Source organism: Rhinoderma darwinii, chromosome 11 (assembly GCF_050947455.1).
Source record: "Rhinoderma darwinii isolate aRhiDar2 chromosome 11, aRhiDar2.hap1, whole genome shotgun sequence".
Lineage (NCBI taxonomy): Eukaryota > Metazoa > Chordata > Amphibia > Anura > Rhinodermatidae > Rhinoderma > Rhinoderma darwinii.
Window position 1 is genome coordinate 41,698,062 of NC_134697.1, and position 19,818 is coordinate 41,717,879.

General features: G+C 41.3%; 1 protein-coding gene across 18 annotated transcripts in view; it reads left to right on the forward strand.

The window, feature by feature from the left end:
* The window catches only part of ANK3 (ankyrin 3), a 520,456-nt gene that overhangs the window by 402,198 nt on the left and 98,440 nt on the right, over positions 1-19,818 (forward strand). For 17 of the 18 annotated variants that reach the window (XM_075841157.1, XM_075841158.1, XM_075841153.1 and 14 more), the window contains 3 exons: positions 481-579; positions 2,395-2,490; positions 6,020-6,092. In XM_075841157.1, coding sequence (XP_075697272.1) covers positions 481-579; positions 2,395-2,490; positions 6,020-6,092 — 268 coding nt within the window. Of the gene's footprint in view, positions 1-480; positions 580-2,394; positions 2,491-6,019; positions 6,093-8,549; positions 8,609-19,818 lie in introns of those variants that run through there. The other variant, XM_075841166.1, reaches the window with a different exon arrangement.

Consider the following 19,818-nt stretch of genomic DNA (forward strand, 5'->3'; position numbering starts at 1 on the left):
TGTAACCTTACGCAGCGTATCCGCCCGCGGCCCGGGAACCAAATGATCTACAGCCCGGTATTGGTCCGCGGCCCCGTGATAGGGGACCACTGTATTAATGTGTTAAAAACTGGCGTTATAGGGTCCATACAAATTCTGCATATTTATCAAACGTATTAAACTTTGTGAAATATCAAATAACTCCAACCAAACTCTTAAAAGGGCCGTTGGTTATTGTCATGTATAGACTTGTCATGTGCAGAGTACATGTCATGTGTAGACTTGGCCTAGAGATTTTACATGTTTCATAACAGTCCATAGTATCAGACAGTTATCAGAGACTTCACGGATATTAATGATGTATGTGATATTCTTATATACTGTCAAAGCTCATCCCATTATGATTATTATTATTACATGAGCCGCCTAGTACTGTTTGTATTCCTTGGTATGAGACTAGATTTACCTTTGAAGATTATTCATGAAATGTTCTTTCACCAGAATGGATATACTCCTCTGCATCAGGCTGCTCAGCAAGGACATACCCATATCATTAACGTATTGCTCCAGCATGGTGCCTCCCCCAATGAAGTCACTGTGGTAAGTGAATATCCAGAAACACTGGAATTTTTTTTACAATCAAAATAGGTTGCACTCTACACATTATACACAGATTGTTTTACATTTTGATACACCAGTCACTGCTACAGTGACTTGAGTTCAATGTTAATACATTGAACTCAATAATAAAACTGTATGCAGTAAGCTCCCTCTAGTGGTGGCTGCAGGAAGTCAGGTTTGTATCTTTTAACTCTAGGTCTATGCAGAGGATTTGGAGCTCTGAGTCAGAAAAAAAATAACCAGAGCTCTGACCACTATCTAGATATCTTAAGAAATTATTTGTTGGACCTAAAAATGACATGTTAAAATTAGTTTTTTTTACTTTAAAGCAGCTGGCACGCTGTCGATTAGTCGTGTGTACTATTGTTAGTATAGATGATCTCCAAAACCATGGCACATTGTTACAGTTGTACACAGTGACCATACAAATACCATTACAGAAGACGAAGGGCCATAAAATCCTATATGACCGTCCAGCTTTCCAACAGATATCTGTTGAGTATTGGCTGTTGAAAAAGGATCCCATAACATTTGCATGAAGTTTTTATACAGCCATCAATATCAACCATTTTTCAAGATTATTTTTAATCTGTCTTGACCATACTTTGTGCGCCAATGACACCAACCTCCTTATTATGCCATGAATCTGGCCACAGGATCACTTCCAACCAATCACCTAAAATGAATGTGTCCATTCCCATATAGCACCTGAAATACTTGATAGGCTGCCCCTATTCCTTAAAATGGTCTGTACTACAGGACACCCTTCGCTGCGTTCCTCTCTGGATGCTCATTGCACTGATCCTACTTAATAAAGCGGCTACAGGACAATTCTAGGGGCAATCTAACAAAACTTTCTGTGTCAAAAAGGTTTTTTACTTAGCCTTAACTCAAAAGCACATCTTACACGTTACAATTTCATACCATTAAAGGGAATCGGTCAGCTGTTTTGAGGCCTCAAAACAGCTGACAGGGCAATACAGAGGATGGGGAGGGTATCGTAAACATAACTTTTATCTCAGTCATGCAATATGCACGCCTGAGAAATTTATGTTTAATTTTCCCGATGCCGCAGTCGCAAGTGCCACTGAGGCGGGCACTTGATGTGGAAGTGTTGCTGCACCGCACGCTGCCAGTCCCTCCGCTACGCTCTGAGTAACGGCTCTGGTGGCCGTTTAGGAGTCCTCTAAAGCCGTTACTCAGAGCAGAGAGTGGTACTTGCGACCGCTTCATTGGTTTCTTGGGTCATGCAACTTGCATGACCAAGACAAACGGTATGTCTACAGCGCCCTCCCCTCCCCTCTGTCGCTCTGTTAACAGTTTTGAGTCTTCAAACCTGCTGAAAGATTCCCTTTAAGCCTGGATTTTAATTTCCTCTTTTGCAGCAAACATTTGATGTTTTACTATACTTATTTCATGGCAAGAATAGAGTACCGTATATATGTATAATAAACAATAATAAAATACAGTATTATTTGTGCTTCAGGAACTGCATCATAGTTTAGGTGGTTTTATGACCTATTGTATGTCACTGGTTCTGCAGAACTTCATACACATGTTCTATACTTATTGCATGCAGGATGTTGTCTCTCAGTGCGGATTTCATGTATGGATGAGTGCCAGGAAAGAGTCCTCAGTGCAGACACTTCACAGGGATAGTTGTAGAGCAGGGGAGATGAGCTGGAGGCGTCTAGCGTGGGTGTAAGGATGTAGAAAAATTGCAGCCAATTTCAGGCCGCCTGCGTCTTACCTCGAACATAAACACTGTTACTTTTCTTCTTTTCTTATTAACAGAATGGTAACACCGCTCTCGCCATTGCTCGAAGGTTGGGTTATATCTCAGTGGTCGATACATTGAAGGTTGTGACGGAGGAGACCCTGACAACCGTTGTAAGTAAATTTATATAATTCTAGTGTAACTGGTGCTACTGTTGATGTCAATGATGTATCATCACTTTCTGTTAAAGGACTTGTTCAGTTTGGACAACTGCTTTCAAATAATGGGTCCCATGGAAACAAGCTTATCTTTAGAATTCCCTGTCATCACCTGTTATTGCAAGGAGAACCTCTGTGTAAATGCTCTACAGCAACAAAACTTTAAACTCAATGGGTAATCTTTGAAGGTGTTGTCTCGGATTAGAAAAACGACTTTGATTCAGGAACAGTGCCACTCCTGTCCACAGGTTGTGTGTGGTAAAGCAGCTCTACTCTTTTCTCTTCAATGCAGCAAAGTTGCAAAACTTGACACAACTCATGAAGAGTTCTTATAGAAAGCAGCCATGTTTTTATGATCCTGCACAACACCTTTAGTTTTACTAAACATTGGTGGTTATTTTCCTCTTCATTTGACGTTGCTCTTAGAATTACCTGATTGGCTCCCACCCACTCCCTATCTGCTTTGAAGAGGACTGACCAGCACTTGTGAAATATCTGTTTTTGTAAATACTTGTATTCCCCATGAAATAACAATTCTGGAGCATCTTTTTTAGAACTCTGTGTTGTGCTGTTCCTCTGTTACTCTTCCTAGAATTGTATGCATAAATTGACAACTGGATGGCACCATTGCCCTAGTAAGTAGGATGTGCCCCTAGACAGTCTGACATTTTCTAGATTGATTGGACAGTGTCAGAGACAAGAGAAATGGTAACACTCAGTGTTCAATTTATGCATATAGTTCAAAGAGGAATAATAGAGGAAAGGTACAACACATATATATAAGAAAAAGATGATTCAGAATTGTTATTTTATATGGAATGCAAGTATTTTTAAATTTTTTATTGCACAAATCCTTATAACAAACATTAGAATTCAAGTATTTACAAAAAAACAGACATGTTTGGTCGCTATTATTCTGTTGTTGAGGCCCGATCTGAATGATCAGAACGTAATTGCCCAGTGCAATTATAGAACTTTTGTTTAGCGTTAAACTACATTGAAGAGACACTCCAGTGATTTATTTTTTTATTGCGGCCCCAGTTTGTAAAGTTCACCTGGTAAAAGTTAGGACAGGTCATCCTCGTACCGGGCGCTTTTCCGAAATATCCAGACGGAAATTATGTCACGTGAACGGCTGATTCCTACAGTGCCTGCTGTGTGAACCAGAAGTCTCTTTCACTATGCATAACTAGGAGACTCACATTGTGAAAAAGACTTCCCGGTCCACACAGCAGGCGCTGTACAAATCAGCTCTCCGGTCTGCTAGCTGCAAAATCATTCAGTTAAGCCAAAAATCTGGCAGCTCTTCAGTGACCTAGAATGTGACAGTAAATCTACTGGACCTGGAAGAGTGGGCTGAAACTCTGGCAAGAAGCAAAAAGCCTCTTGTATACACTTTTAAACTAAAAAACCTTACACACTTATATCACGTGCTGTGGGCCAGCTGCCATCTCCCAAGGTGGAATCTTGGGAGCAGAAGTGCTGGTGATCTGTCACCAATACTCACTACCAACACTTTTGCAGACCGGTGACTGGCTGCAGATATCTCAACAGAAGTAAGGACATTAAGGCTGGGTTCACACGAGCACATTAACGTCCGTAATGGACGGACGTAATTCGGGCGGAAGTCCCGGACCGAACGCAGTGCAGGGAGCCGGGATCCTAGCATCATAGTTATGTACGACGCTAGGAGTCCCTGCCTCTCCGTGGAACTACTGTCCCATACTGAAAACATGATTACAGTACGGGACAGTTGTCCTGCAGAGAGGCAGGGACTCCTAGCATCGTACATAACTATGATGCTAGGAGCCCGGCTCCCTGCACTGAGTTCGGTCCGGGACTTCCGGCTGAAATACGTCCGTCCATTACGGACGTTAATGTGGTCGTGTGAACTCAGCCTCAGAGTAGTCACCCATTGACTGCAGTACCTGTTGCTAGGCGATAGGCTAAGCATATTTGGTTATAACTGTCTCAGAAGAAAGGACATTAAGAGTAGCCATCAAGATTGCAACACACGTTTCTAGGCGATAGAGCAAGTATATTTAGATATTGCCTATTCAATAGAGTACATGAAAATTATTTATTAGGGTGCCTAAATGACCTCATAATGAATAATTAAGGGAGACAGTTGTTTTTTTTCTAACTTCTTCTCATTAGCTTATTTACTGGATATCTTGTATAGACTGTAGAAGCCCAATAACTCTGCATCATGCTCATACCAATGATGTCAACATATCCCAAATTTTCACGTAGCTATGGTTAAGGTCCAGTTCACACGTTCAGGATTTGATGCGGATTTGCGTTGTGGAAGTAGATGGGTTTTTACAATCCAAAAACATGCAGTGTATTTTTACATTGCAGATTCATAGATGCGGATAGAAATCTTAAATCCGCAGCATGTCCATTTCCCACAGGATTCAACGTGTATTAATTGCGAATTTTCATCATGGAAATTAATTAGATGTTAAAATCTGCATGAAATCCGCACTATAAGAAATACACACTTACTGTTTTCTAAATGCGGATTAATATGCAGATTTTTCATCTGCATCAAATCCTGAACATGTGAACTGACCCTTATTAAGCTCTCTAAGTGAAGGGGAGTGGGTGTTTACCTATAATAGAGCTTTTACTAAATTCATTATTATGTACAGTAACCCCTCAGGCAGGTATTACCATGTACAGTCCATATTGATGTGAAAGATAAACATAAGCTTTACTGATGTAGGATGAACAGTATAGGGGTGTAATATCATATCCTATAAAGCAACCAGGAAAGCTGCAAAGTAAAGATCATGTGAAGAAATGTTTATAATGGATAGGGCCGGTGCTTGGATGATAAGTCATATGCCTGCAGGCTCCAGTAATGTAAATCTGACCCTGCACATAGCAACACAACTACATATCCACACCTTGGGGTGTGACATTAAGATGATTTACCAATAACGTGCAGCATTTGTAATATCCAGTAATATATACTGTACACAGTTATTATGTGTCTCCACGGTTACAGACTACAAACAAACTCTGGGTGTAGTCAGATCCTGCAGCTATCTGGTACTCTTTTCCATATGGATCTTCTTCTACTGGTGGTAAGGAACAGATGAAATATTAATGATTACGAGGTCCCAATGTTGGTGCCCCAAGTGATCCAACATTTTTGACCCCTGTGGATAGGACATACATGTTAATTGTGGGAAAACCACTTTAAATACAACCAATTCCTTCAGTCCTGTATCTAATAATCCAAATATTCTGATAATGCAGCACCTGTATTCCATGTGTAGAAGTTTCAAAGGGGTTTGGATCTCACATGTTATAAGCATCATGAATCTTTTGTAAACTTCAGGGATTGTTCTTCTCTTGGCATGAAGGCCACCACACACATCAACTTGCTGCTTTTTCCAAATATGTTGTCATATTTGGCTTGGTACATCCTAAACCTAACATAGGAAATGATTGTTTCTCTTTTTTTATCCAACAGATGGTGACAGAAAAGCATAAAATGAATGTTCCGGAAACAATGAACGAGGTTCTGGACATGTCAGATGATGAAGGTATGGGAACAACATATATCCTTCCTTTTGTCCATCTCATCACCAGTGCTATGAGGATTTGCAGCTTTTGACTGCTTTTGCCTCCATAAAACTTATATACAGTTAAATTCCTTCAGTCATGCATCTAATATTCCAGAAATTCTCATAATGGAGCACTTGTATCTGGGTCAGAACTACAAAATAACCTTGAATCTCATAAGAGCAGACGCAGAAGACTGAGCAGAGAGCATTTTAGTTTTTATTTGGGCCTTAGATATATAGATATATAGGGACTGCAGAGGTGGCAGCAGGGCTGGCCTTATATTGGATGATGCCCCTATGCAATACCTTCTGTTGGCGCTCCCCCATTTGTTATACAGTGTATGAATAATCCATACCATACAGTGCAAACATACAGAACGATGCCCAAATTTCACTGCCCTACATTGGCCAAATAACACTTTCATACAGTTGTGCCAACAACATACACTGCAAAAATAATATGTTATCACTAAATATCAGTGCCACACAATGTAAATACCACCATACAGTGTTAAATGATACCAACATACAGTGGCCACATAACAGCTCTATGCACAAAGTAATCTAATAAGTGCTATACAATTCATGGTGGTCATAAGGTTTGGGTGCCAGGCCATCTGTGTTGCCCCCTTGAGCAGGGACAACTGATGTGTCCTGTGCACTGGCACAGGTCATATACCCCTAAGGCCGGCACTGGTGGCGGAGTAGGCCCAAAGGCTCCGACATTTAAGAAGACATCAGTATAATAAATGGTACACAATAGGTGTGAGGGTCCTGTTAAAGATTTTTAATTGGGGCCCAGGAGCTTCAAGCTGAGCCTCTGTTTGAATTGCTTTCCTTTCATTCTCTAGTCTCATATTAATGACCTTTCGATAATCTAGAATATTTGATAACCCAGCACCCACCTCAATTGATGCCAGATTATAGGAATTCTACTGTATATAGTTAAAGAGGCTCTGTCACCAGATTTTCAAACCCCTATCCCGTATTGCAGCAGATCGGCGCTGCAATGTAGATTACAGTAACTTTTTGTTTTTTTCAAAAACGAGCATTTTTGGCCAAGTTATGAGCATTTTTATATGTATGCAAATGAGCCTTTCTTAAGTACAACTGGGCGTGTTTAAAGTTATGTACAAGAGGGCGTGTATTATGTGTGTTACATCTGGGCGTTTTTACTTGTTTTACTAGATGGGCGTTGTGAATAGAAGTGTATGATGCTGACGAATCGGCATCATCCACTTCTCTTCATTACCACCCAGCTTCTGGCAGTGCACAGACACACAGCGTGTTCTCGAGAGATCACGCTGTGACGTCACTTCCTGCCCCAGGTCCTGCATCGTGTCGGACGAGCGAGGACACATCGGCACCAGGCGACAGAGGCTACATCGACTAACCTGCAAACGTCGATGCTGCTGCAGAATCAACTGTAGCCTCTGTCGCCTGGTGCCGATGTGTCCTCGCTCGTCCGACACGATGCAGGACCTGGGGCAGGAAGTGACGTCACAGCGTGATCTCTCGAGAACACGCTGTGTGTCTGTGCACTGCCAGAAGCTGGGTGTTAACGAAGAGAAGTGGATGATGCTGATTCGTCAGTATCATACACTTCTATTCACAACGCCCAGCTAGTAAAACTAGTAAAAACGCCCAGATGTACATGCACAATACACGCCCATTTGTACATAACTTTAAACACGCCCAGTTGTACTTAAGAAAGGCTCATTTGTATAAATATAAAAATGGTCATAACTTGGCCAAAAATGCTCGTTTAAAAAAAAAAAAAAAACACGTTACTCTTATCTACATTGCAGCGCCGATCTGCTGCAATACAAGATAGGGGTTTGAAAATCTGGTGACAGAGCCTCTTTAAACAGTGTTAGTTTACAAGATTAAATGCAAAGTACGAGGGGTAATAGTTGCTTTTGCCATTCATTCATACATAAAGCTGTACATAGACATTAGCATTTTGTTGGCAGGACTGGATCTGCTGTTGTCTTTGAGAATTACCGGTTTCTTTTTGCCCCAGTGATAGAAATCTGATTGTCTCTGTGGATTGTAACCTGTCCAGTCCTTTCTTCATCTAGCGATAAGTAGCAACAGGGGCACCCCCTTCACATTAAAATCACGTATGACAAGAAGATCCCCCCCATCAGGGTTGACAGCTGTCAGGCAGCTGCTATATAATGTCAACGGTCACATATTTTTACAACCTGACATCACAATATAAATACAATACATCACTTTGTAGTAACATGCCGTGTCCATTATAGCTGCACATTGTACAGTAAGTCAACACTGGCCATTCAGCAAATATACCATATCCCTGTGGCTTCTGCAAAAAAAAAAGTGAATAGTTGTGTTGTAGTGTTTTGTGTGTATCTCATTACAGTATATCTATCTCCCATTCACTGTTTGTGTCTACTTGAATTACACAGTACGTAAAGCCAATATACCTGAAATTCTCAGTGATGCAGAGTATTTATCAGAAGGGGATGAAGGTACAATGCTTTATTCATCCACAGTGGAGTCAACTAACATTTATCAGTAATTTGGGGCTCTTACAACAATGAGATTAAGGGCTAACAACAGGGTTTAGCTTTATCCTGGAACATTCAGGAATAAATAGCCGTTCCCATATAAAATGGAAAGAACAGTATTATGGGGCTCTTCAAGCAAATTGAATGGCATAAACTTATTCTCCAGCTCCAAATAAATATTTGTATAATAGGAATTATTCTAAGTCCGTTTTCACACAGCCGTAAGGCAGCCACATTGTGGTGCCCGTATTATGGCCTCAATAACCCAACCTCCTGCAGTTTTACTCAGCGGGACTTAGATCACCAAATGGGTTGTATAATAATCTTGGTTCAGTAGAAGCGCAGGGGAAACCGCAGGGGATTCAGATCTTGTGGTCATAATATGGATTTTAAAATGTTGCCGCATTACAGCCTTCTGAAACCGACCTTGGGTTACATGATAGAAACACCAATTATGAATCCGATACCAGAAATTGGTGAGACTACGGACAATAATAATGTAGCCTAATTTTCCCTCCTAATAAAGGGGTTGTATGCGGTTGACAACATGTTAGGGCATATTCAGCAAATAGTGGGGGTTTTCTGTTCAGTCACATTAGCATGGGACCCAGACGTGAACCTCAATTAATTTCAATGCTTCAATTTCAAGCAATTACAGTGGTTGCCTCCTTATTAACAGTCAATCATAGACCCCCAATCTTAGCGGTAGCAATTTTAAAACTAAAAAGAAGATATAAATAAACCTAAAGGGGATGCAATCTCTGATAAAAGTTATTTTATATAAAATAGCAAATTAGGTGATGATTTATATCAATCTGGTTTACCATTTATAGTAGATGCTACCTTCAAATCTTATTGCCGTCTATGAGATAGCTGCGTCACTTGCAATACCAGTTTTCACCACTACTAGAGGCAATTACTCATTATGCACCAATGCAACAGCGCCCCCTACTCCACCAGGTGGTAACTCATTCAAAACTCTAATCGTTGCACATTTTAAAATAACGTTTCCTACAGAAATATCAGCCCCCATATTTATCTTAACCGTTTCCAGACAATATTGGGGAGATTTATTCATATTATATGGATGAAAGATTTAAATTCGATTTCTGCAGAAATAAATTATTCATTAATCGAAGCAATTAAGTTAATTATTGATGACCTGATTGGATTTATGCTGTAAGGTACGCCTGCAGGATAATAAGAACAGCAAAGCATAAAAATCCTCTAAACATGGTATGTCCTGATGATAGTGGAATGTGTAATACTCCCACTATCATTAAGGGAAGCCCTCGGTCTTTGGGGTGTTGTGTGAGCTCCAAGTTACATACTTGATCTTTAACTGTCAGTCCAAATGTGTGTTTTATTCCCAATCTAATGCAATAACTGGGTTTGTGACCTTAACTGCACGACGCTTCAGCTGGCATTCCCGCAAAGGGTGATGTATATTACCATAGGGTGAAGGAGCTACTAACTAAATGTTTTGAAATGTAATTTTTTTCCAGAAATGCTGTCAAAATAAGGCTCAGTTTTGTTACAGCAAATAACCCTGTCATGAATTGAGGCGCTGTCGATGTTCTTAAAGAAAAATATCTCAGTTTTTAGATATAGCATTTATGTTTGCATTTGGTAAAGCTATGGGGGTAATTATTCACAATGATAGGGGTAACGGTAAGTGATAAGCCTGTAATCCGGGAGAAGGCCAGCAATGCAGTGACGGGTCGCTTTGAAAATACACCAGCTTTATCTGTTTGCAATGCTGATCTTAAAACAATTCCAGACTGTATAAAAGAACCTGTCATGAGAGAATAGGTTAATTTTAAGATAAAGTATGTTCTCCAGTGAATTCTAAGCTCCTGCTTCCAATAATGGCCTAATATGGAGGGAACCATGTCTGAACCTGGTGTGGAGAAAACAGTCTGTTGGCCTCTTGGCACCAGGTATACCTGTAATCTGTCATCCGCGCCAAGAGGCCAACATGCTGATTCCTACACACCAAGTATCCAGTATCTGCATTTAAGTGACTGGAGAACATATGTCACTCTATAAGACCCTCTCTAAAGTCTTCAAGAAGATCCGTCAAATAAAACCGCCTGCTCCATGACTATTGATTAGTTGAGATACAATCTATCACGGATGTAATGGGATTACTAGAACAGAGCTTTAATGGCATTACAGGCAGGTTTGTAGAGGTAGCAGTTGCACCTGGGCCATTGATGTCTTGGGGGGCCAAAGGCCCCTTTACCACATGAGAAGACATCAGTATTATAAATGCCACATTGTAGGCAGGGGTCCCTGTTACACATTTTGCATTGTGGCCCAGGAGATTGAAGTTATGCCTCTGATTTCAGACGCCAACCTCATTCACTGGTTCCTATAATAAAGTATCAGGGCAGGACCTGGTAGGAGCAACAAAGAGAAGTCAATCCAGGACACGCAATATGGAGCGATGAAAGAAGATTGTAATCCTTTATATGGATTAAAATGTTTTGCTGCTACAAATGGTTGGTGTCCTGGGTTGACTTTATGCCAACTTTCACTCGATTTATTGACAAGACAGAAAACACCCAGAATTCTGTAGCAGAGACTGAAGCATCCTAAGCTGCAGTAATGGTGCAAATTTTTTTTTATTAATCCATCAATCTGTATACAGTTTGTATGTTCTTTCCAATGTGCCACTGTGCCTTATTAGTGCTGGTAGTGGTATCGTGTGACATTTTTACTAGTGTCAGAACCAATGTGAGTAATTATATTCTGTGCACAGTGCAATGATAGAGGTAGGACCAAGGGGATCTAGTACGGCAAATTTGGATATATTGCCTTAGGGTTTGGTTAAACAAATCTCATTATTCTTCAACCACATATTACCGCCTGCTGATGTGCAATAGTGGCCTGTGACCTCTCTATACCTAAGCAGAGCACTATTGTGGGGGAAGCTCCCAATGTACTCACTAAACGGGCCCTTAGGGATCCATTAGCCAGACGGAGGCCATAGGAATATTCTTTTGGCCTCCGTTGGGCTGGTATATGTCAGTATACCGCAAAAAACAAAGTCTAGAATAGTGTACTAGACTACAATATTCCACGCAACGGTATCTGTTAAAAAATTTTTATTGTATACGTTTAACAGATGCCATAATACCCTATTGGTGACAGATGCCACTGTATGGCATCTGTCCCATGCCTCTCTTAAACGTATACATCAGGAAGCTTCAGTGACATAACTGGAGCTTCCCCCGCTCAGAGCTTAGTGAAGGTCTGTGGGCTCAGAGTTCGGATTTATTTGCCACCATCTCTGTGATGTGTCGGATACTCCAGCGTCTGAAGAGACTGGGTAAACGCCTTCAGTTGGACCCCCCCCCCCCGCTGCTCCTTCCTCCGGTCTCCGGCCCGAGTGTTGTGCGTGTGCAGCTGAAGTACTTGTACAGAGCATAGGTATTCAGAGAGATTCCCTTCTCTGAATCCTGGTGCCCTGTCCAGAGACTCCAACTGCTCTTTATGGTTCTGCCCGAAAAAGGATTCTTACTTTCGTGATGCCACAGCTCCAGGCCCAGCTCTAAGCACTAAAGCAGCTGGGAATGAAGAAGCTCCTAAAGGCGAGGGTCTGACGGCTTCCCCCGCTGTATTGGCGCTTGGGGCGACACTATCTTCTGGGACAGTGATGGGGGTGGATCTGCTTCTGAGGATGGCACGAAGCTTCTGTCTGCCTACAAGAAACTCCTGTTGAGATAAGGGCCTAGTCTGTGATCAATACAGAGGGGGAGAGCACTGTATGGCGACGTATCCTATTGTATGCCTATACAGTGGGATACCTTGCAGACCTCCTGATGTATACCTCTGATGGAAGACTCAAAATGAGATGCAAACCGAGCAGACAAACAGAAAAACAACACAATGCAGAGATGTAAGAAAAGATGCTCCAGAATTGTTATTTTATGGGAAATACAAGTGTTCAGTAAAGTGGACATTTCAGGAGAGGTGATAGATTCCTCCCGTTAGCTAACTGCTTATTCAGATGAATAGCTCTCACTGTTGCGTTGCCTTTATGGGATGTTATTTGGTTAATTACAATGTACAAGTTTCCAATATATACTGTCGATAGATTAAATAAAAGGGCAAGATTTCACATAGTCAGGATGCGTTTGTTACCCTAGCTATGGAGACTAATCGTACTAAGGTTTCAGTTTACTAGATACAATTTTGTGAAGATCCGACTTGTGATCCCATGATTATAATGGTTTGTACATACTGTCTACACACAGTGATTTTTGATAGGATGTGAATAATTCCATAACAACAATAGTTGGCATTTGACAGCACGGTGGCTCACTGTTGCCTTGCAGCACTGGGTCCTGGGTTCGAAACCGATCAAGGACAACATCTGCATGGAGTTTATATGTTCTCTCCATTTGCGTGGGTTTTCTCCCACACCCCAAAATCATACATATAGGGAATTTAGATTGTGAGCCAGTGGGGACAGCCAACTTATGTACAGCGCTGCGGAATATGTTGGAGCTATATAAACAATGGAAATAAACATTGCAAGGCCATTCATTCCTATAGAGTCCTAAAACAACTCTGTTGGCACACCATAATAGGGCCTGTCGGGTGCCACATTTTTACCATAACAGATTCATTTTTATGGCAGTAATTATTATTCATCAAAAATTTTCACATTGCAATTATCCCTATGTACAATTAAAATTAAGCTGCCTATACACTTGAGATTGCTGTCGGCCGCCAGCTATTCCTCTCCACTACCCCATACACACGTATTTTTAATGGGGATATAGGAATTCCTTTTGGAACAAAAGATTGATGTATTTTTAAACATGTCCGATCCTTCTTTCCTCAACATCTGCTGTCAGGGGAGAGCTGGAACATTTCTATACACTTTAGGTAGTCGTCCGGTCCTGGCCGACTGTCATCTTATGTGTATGGGCACCTTTAGTTAAATCAATTGAAAAAAATCGTAGCATGTAGACACTCCCCAAGACTTATTGGTCATATTGGCCAAATGTTGCGTGCATGTGTTCTTGGCAGCCCTAAGCCTGGACTTTCTGACTAGTGCTAAAGGCAAGAATTATCCCTTCTGTGCACCTGATGAGTCTGCTCCTGTGTCCTCACTCAGAATACCACCCCCTCATGTGACATTATTCATGTGGAAGTGTGTGGCCTACTGGAATGAATAGCAGGCCCATTTACTGAAATGAACCCGTGTCTCACTGCTTTATCCTCTTTTGTTCTCGTCCCATCCCACATCCAGTGTTTGAGAAGAGACCCAGAAAGTACTACAAGAATAATACAGATGCGGGACAGAGAAAGAAAAGCTCAGTAGGCAAGCAGGAAACTCTGCTGTGAAGAGTTAGGCTGGGTTCCCACAGTGCAGATTTTGCAGGCGTTTGTTGTTTTTTTTGCCAAAACCAGAATTGGATCCAGGAGAGAAGACCTATAAGGCCTTTCTTTATATATTTATTCTGTTTAGGTTGCGTTCCCAGTTTTGGCTAAAAAAAACGCATGCAAAATCTGCACTGTGGGAACTCAACATTAAGGAATCCACATAGCTCCAGGGAAAGATACCTTTAACCAAAGGCGTAGCTAGGTTCTCCTGCACCCGGGGCAAAGATTCAGATTGGCTCCCCCCCAACTTATTTCCCGACATCTCCTTCCCCCTCGCCATGTTGGCTTTCTCTACCAATCAATGAGGTGTCATTTTTTTCAAATTTTTTTTAATGTAACTCTAGCATAAAACCTTGTAAATAGTGCCACACTCCCTCCTCCTTGTAAATCGCGCCACACTCCCCCCTTGTACTTAGTGCCACACTGTAAACAGAGCGGAAGCCTACCGCTACCACTCTCCGCTACACCTGACGTGACTCACTGGAGGAGCCGAGGAAGTCATGCGGCACAGGCAGCGGCCAAGTTCCTTCTGATTAGGGTCGGTGACAGCCCAGGAGTGGACCAGTCCAGTCACCTGACCTGAGTCATTTCACATCATGTCACTAACCTGAGGTCAGGTGACTGTACTGGTCCACTCCCGGGCCATCACAGAACCCAGTCAGAACGCCGCTGCATGAACTGCTGGCTCTTCCGAATGCTGATCGCTGCTGCAGGTGTCAGACATACAGGGTGCCTATCAGCAGCGATCAGCTGCTATTCGGCACCCCCCTTCCCTACCACCTAGTTGCGCCCGGCGCTACGCCCCTGCATTAACATAAGACTATTATCCATCTGCAGTCACTATTCATGCAGCATTTTGTATATAATATATTTGACACACACAAACTTTTTTAATTACTAGAGACAATTTCTTAGAAACCTGTCCGTTATTGGACAGGCAACATTTTTCCAACTACAGTTCTCACTTAATCACCATCCTAATAATAAGAATCTTTATTCATATAGCTCCAATATATTCAGCAGCACTTTATAATTCTGAGGGTTCAGACAAAATCAGACATTACATAGTGACAAAACTATTTAACAATTAGAACATTAGAGGTTAGGACCCTGCTCACAAGAGCTTACAATCTATGAGGAAATAGGGGTGACACAACATGTAAAAAATGCTTGTTCAGTACAATAGTCCCGCCATCTTTTATAAATATAGGGTAGCACACATAAAGCTGCATGAGCCGGTCACCAGCCAGTATCTGTGTATACACAGATATAAAGTGCATTAGGATGTAAGGAATGTGGGGGATACGTGTGCATAAAAGGATTAGGTTCTGAGAATTAATGTAATGGGGGAGGGGGTAAAGGAAAATAGTCAAATTAGGGAATGTTATAGGCCTGTCTAAAAAGATGTGTTTTCAGGGAATGCTCAAAACTGGATGTTGGGAATTAATCTGATTGTCCAACGTAGCGTGTTCCAGAGAACTGGTGCAGCACGAGAGAAGTCTTGGAGACGGGAGTGGGAGGTTCGGATTATGAAGGATGTTAATCTTAGATTGTTGGGAGAACGTAGAGTATGGGTAGGGTGGTAGACAGAGATGAGGGAGGAGATGTAAGTAGGTGCAGCACTGTGGAGAGTTTATGGGTGTGAGTATTAAGTTTTAATTGTATTCTACAGAGTATGGGTAACCAGTGCAGCGACTCGAACAGGGTTGAGGTATTGGTGTAGTGGTCCAGTGCAGTGACTGGCACAGGGTAGAGGCATTGGTGCAGCGGTCCAGGGCAGTTACTACAACAGAGAAAAAAGGAAGACACGGCGCCACATGGTGCAAATTAACCTGGTACACAGGGAGAATAAGATAAACACGATTGGTGCTCACCTTGTAAGTGTGAAATGCTGGCAGGTATAACACTTGTGGTGAAGGTGCACTGTGGCACAAAAAGCTGCTGCCTAGGTCCGGTACGCAACAACCAGGGGATGCTGCCGGTGGATAGTTAATTGAAAAAAGGGAGAAATAAAGGACCACAATGGCGCTGCTGTTAATATAAATTGGAATGAACAATGTTCCTGATTTAATGAGTAAAAGAACAAGCTATGTGTTTCAACGCCGGACCGGCGTCTTGGGTAGGCAATAAAATACAGGCATATGAAATATACCCCTGTCATTTGCCTGTATTTTTTTAGCCTGATGAAGACACCGATATTAACAGCAGCGCCATTGTGGTCCTTTTTTTCTCCCTTTTTTCAATTAACAGGGCAGTTACTGGCACAGGGTAGAGGCATTGGTGTAGTGGTCCAGTGCAGTGACTGCCACAAGGTTGAGGCATTGGTGTAGCGGTCCAGGGCAGTTACTGGCACAGGGTAGAGGCATTAGTGTAGCAGTTGGTCAGAAAGATGAGCCTGGCTGCTGCATTAAAGATAGATTAGAGAGGAGTGAGTTTAGTGTGGGGAGGATCGATTAGTAATGAGTTACAGTAGTAAACATGAGAAAAAAATCAAAGCGACAATAAGAGTTTTGGCTGTTTCCACAGTAAGAAAATGGCGGATTCTGGGGATGTTTTTGAGGTGCAGGTGACAGGCGCATGTAAGTAATTCAATATAAGAAGTAAAGGAAAGATCTGAGTCCAACATAACCCCAAGACAGCAGGTGTGCTGCTTAGCATTTCTAATAGTACCACACCCTAAAATAGAGACATCGGGTTATTAGGTGGTGGAAACACAAGGAGCTCATTTTATTGAAAGATCCATTTTCAGATAGAGGGAGGACATGATGTTAGAGAGACAGGTGACAGACAATCACTGGTGTTTTTTAATATAGCCGGGGGTGATGTCATGGTGGGACGTATATAATTGGATGTCATCAGCGTAGAGATGGTACTGGAAGCCAAATCTGCAATGTGTAAAATGACTTTCTTTATTCGTGCAGACCAGTCTTTACTGGTCCACACTACAAGGATTTATCCTTCCAGGGATCACAGTAGGTGGCTGCCGGCATATACCGATACCATAGAGACTCACGACTGCAGGACTTTCTGGTGGTGTGCTCACTACTAGAGAAAAGGCTTTTTGCGGAGTCTTTTTGTAGAAGACTAATTTCCAAACTGTACAAACCGTACATAAGACGACATCGCCTTAGAGCAGCGCCACCGTCTTCCCCCTCCTTTTTTCTTCACTTTTCGGATCTACTTTGTATTATGTGTAATTGACACTTTGATAAAATTAGATGATAGTGAATGTAGATGACAAATTACTAGATCTCCTTTTGGGCAGGATGCTCTCCTTTTGAGGGTGTTTCTATCTCCGGTACATCCATGCATTATGTGGACCGACCATTAAAATTTAATGGACACCGTGTAGTGCTTTATTTAGCCTGAGGTAGCGCTGCAGGGGAATTGAGCATTTTGCTGCCTGATTCCCCTACTGATTACAGCTGATCACTTTGGCCCCAGCGGTAGAACATTCTGTGATCAGCTTATTTTTAGTGGAATTTATTGACGTAAAGAGATTGTTTAAAACGGACAACGCCTTATTTGTTTTACATTGCTTGTCATATTTTGTGTTTACTGATGCCCCATTTGTAAAGTGCTATGGTACAGTATATGTAGGTTCGATATAAAGAAATTTAGCAATGTGGGCTTCCTTTTTGAAGTAGTAGAAATTATTTTGGTTGCTATAACAGCATTCTTCAGGAAAATTCCCATACTGTTTTGTTTGACATTGTTTTTCATTGAAGGATAAAGTTATGTGAGTTAGTAAGGAAAGACCGCAATAAAAAAAAAAGACAAAAACTGAAAAAAGCACGTATGAGGTATTTTAAAGAATCATATACAGTCCTTAAAGAGGACCTGTCACCTCTCTTGACATGCCTATTTTAGTAAATACTTGTATAAAATAATAATAATAATTCGGAACGCTTCTTTGTTCTGTTTCTCTGTTATTCCTTCTAGAAATGTATGAATAAAATGACAACTGGGTGTTACCATTCCCCTTGTCACAGGGGTGTGTCCTTACACTGTCCGAACTGATTGGACATTGTCAGCGTAGGGATTCACCCCAAACTGGTAACACCCAGTTGTCAAATTATGAATACATTTTTAGGAGGAATAACAGAGGAACGGCACAACGTAGAGTTGGAAGAAAAGATGTTCCAGACTAGTATTCACTAAAACGCGTCAGGAAAGATGACAGGTCCTCTTTAAACAAAACACACAACCAAGTGTTATAAGAATATTCTTTAGTATTAAATATTACAGTGAGGTGCCATTTATGGGTGACCTATTATGGCTCTATACAACTGCGCTAGAGGGTAAAGCAGTAAAGAACCAACTCTGGATTTAGGGGACAATACAATGGTTAAGCAGCTTCCCCCAATAAACATTTATGCCTAAATCTGTACAATTTAAGCCCTGCTGTGGTTTTGTAACCAGCATTCCCTATTGACTTTAATGAGGAAAAATGCATATACGTTCTTTACATGCAGTAACATGTGTTATTCAATAGGAAACAATGGGAACACTCCATGTATGGGTCTTACATGTCAGAACAATTGTCATTTTACACTGCAGTATTCTCTAATAATATTTCCTAAACCATTTTTATTTAAAAAAAATAAAAAAACACCCATCCCCCACAAACACACAGTTTTGTTTGCTGCTGCTTTTTGATCCTCTCAGTTGAATCACTACCGAGCTGTCACACTATAGAATATTTTTGGTTTAGTATTTCTACAGTATACCCTCAAATCTGCTACAAGTGAATAGGGGCTTGAAAAAAAAATCCACCACATCTGAATATTGCCTTAAATTCCTTTCATCCGGTATTTTATACTCAAGACATCTGAGAGACTGGCATGTGTTTTTTGCACCATATATGCAAATAAATCTGAAATCCTGCAAAAACAAAAGCAGAAAGACTGAGCAGAAAATAACCAACTATGACACTTAAAAAAACGACTTGACAGCGTCGTATGTTATGTTAGCCTGTTATTTACAGTCTGTTGTCTTTGAAGGTCCTATGACCTAAAGCTAGGTTCACACATCACATAAAAAATAAGCTGTGGAGCCCGCCTAAAAATCTGTACCAAAATCTGCAATGAAATCCACATCTCACAATCCACGTTACAATGAATGAAATCCACAGTGAAAATCTGCGCCATTTCCACAGCTGATAGGGCATGCTAAGAAATTGTAAAATCTGCAGCATTCCTAGAAGCCACAGCAGAGTTTTTAACGCTGTGAGTGAATGGGGTTTGTTAAATCCACATTCACTAACATTGTACTGTACGTCGTTGAAGAATTTCAGTGCGTTTTTTGTATCCGAAATTCTGAAACAAGTACAAGATCTATTAATTCATCCTCAGGCTATGTGCACAACAGATTTGCCAAAGAATCCATGTCAGAAATCCAAAACAGACCCTCAGATTTCTGCCGCAGATATTCAATTTCATTTGCCGCGGATCCGCACGCGATTAGCCCTATACAATGACATGTCACTTCTTTTTTTTCCACAACATATATTTAAAACCCAGGGCGGAAAAATCTGCGCTGTATGAACACGCTTCAAAGTCTGCGTGAAAATCCGGCATGTAAGCATGGCCTCACACAGTGGTCTCCAACCTGTAACTTTCCCACAAAGGTAACAGCAGGCAGTCAGGGCATGATGGGAGTTGTAGTTTCACAACAGCTGGATAGCCATAGGAGTCCAAAACCCTATACAAAAAAAATATATTTACATAACTTTCCATAATGTCTGATAATCCAGAATATTTGATAATCCA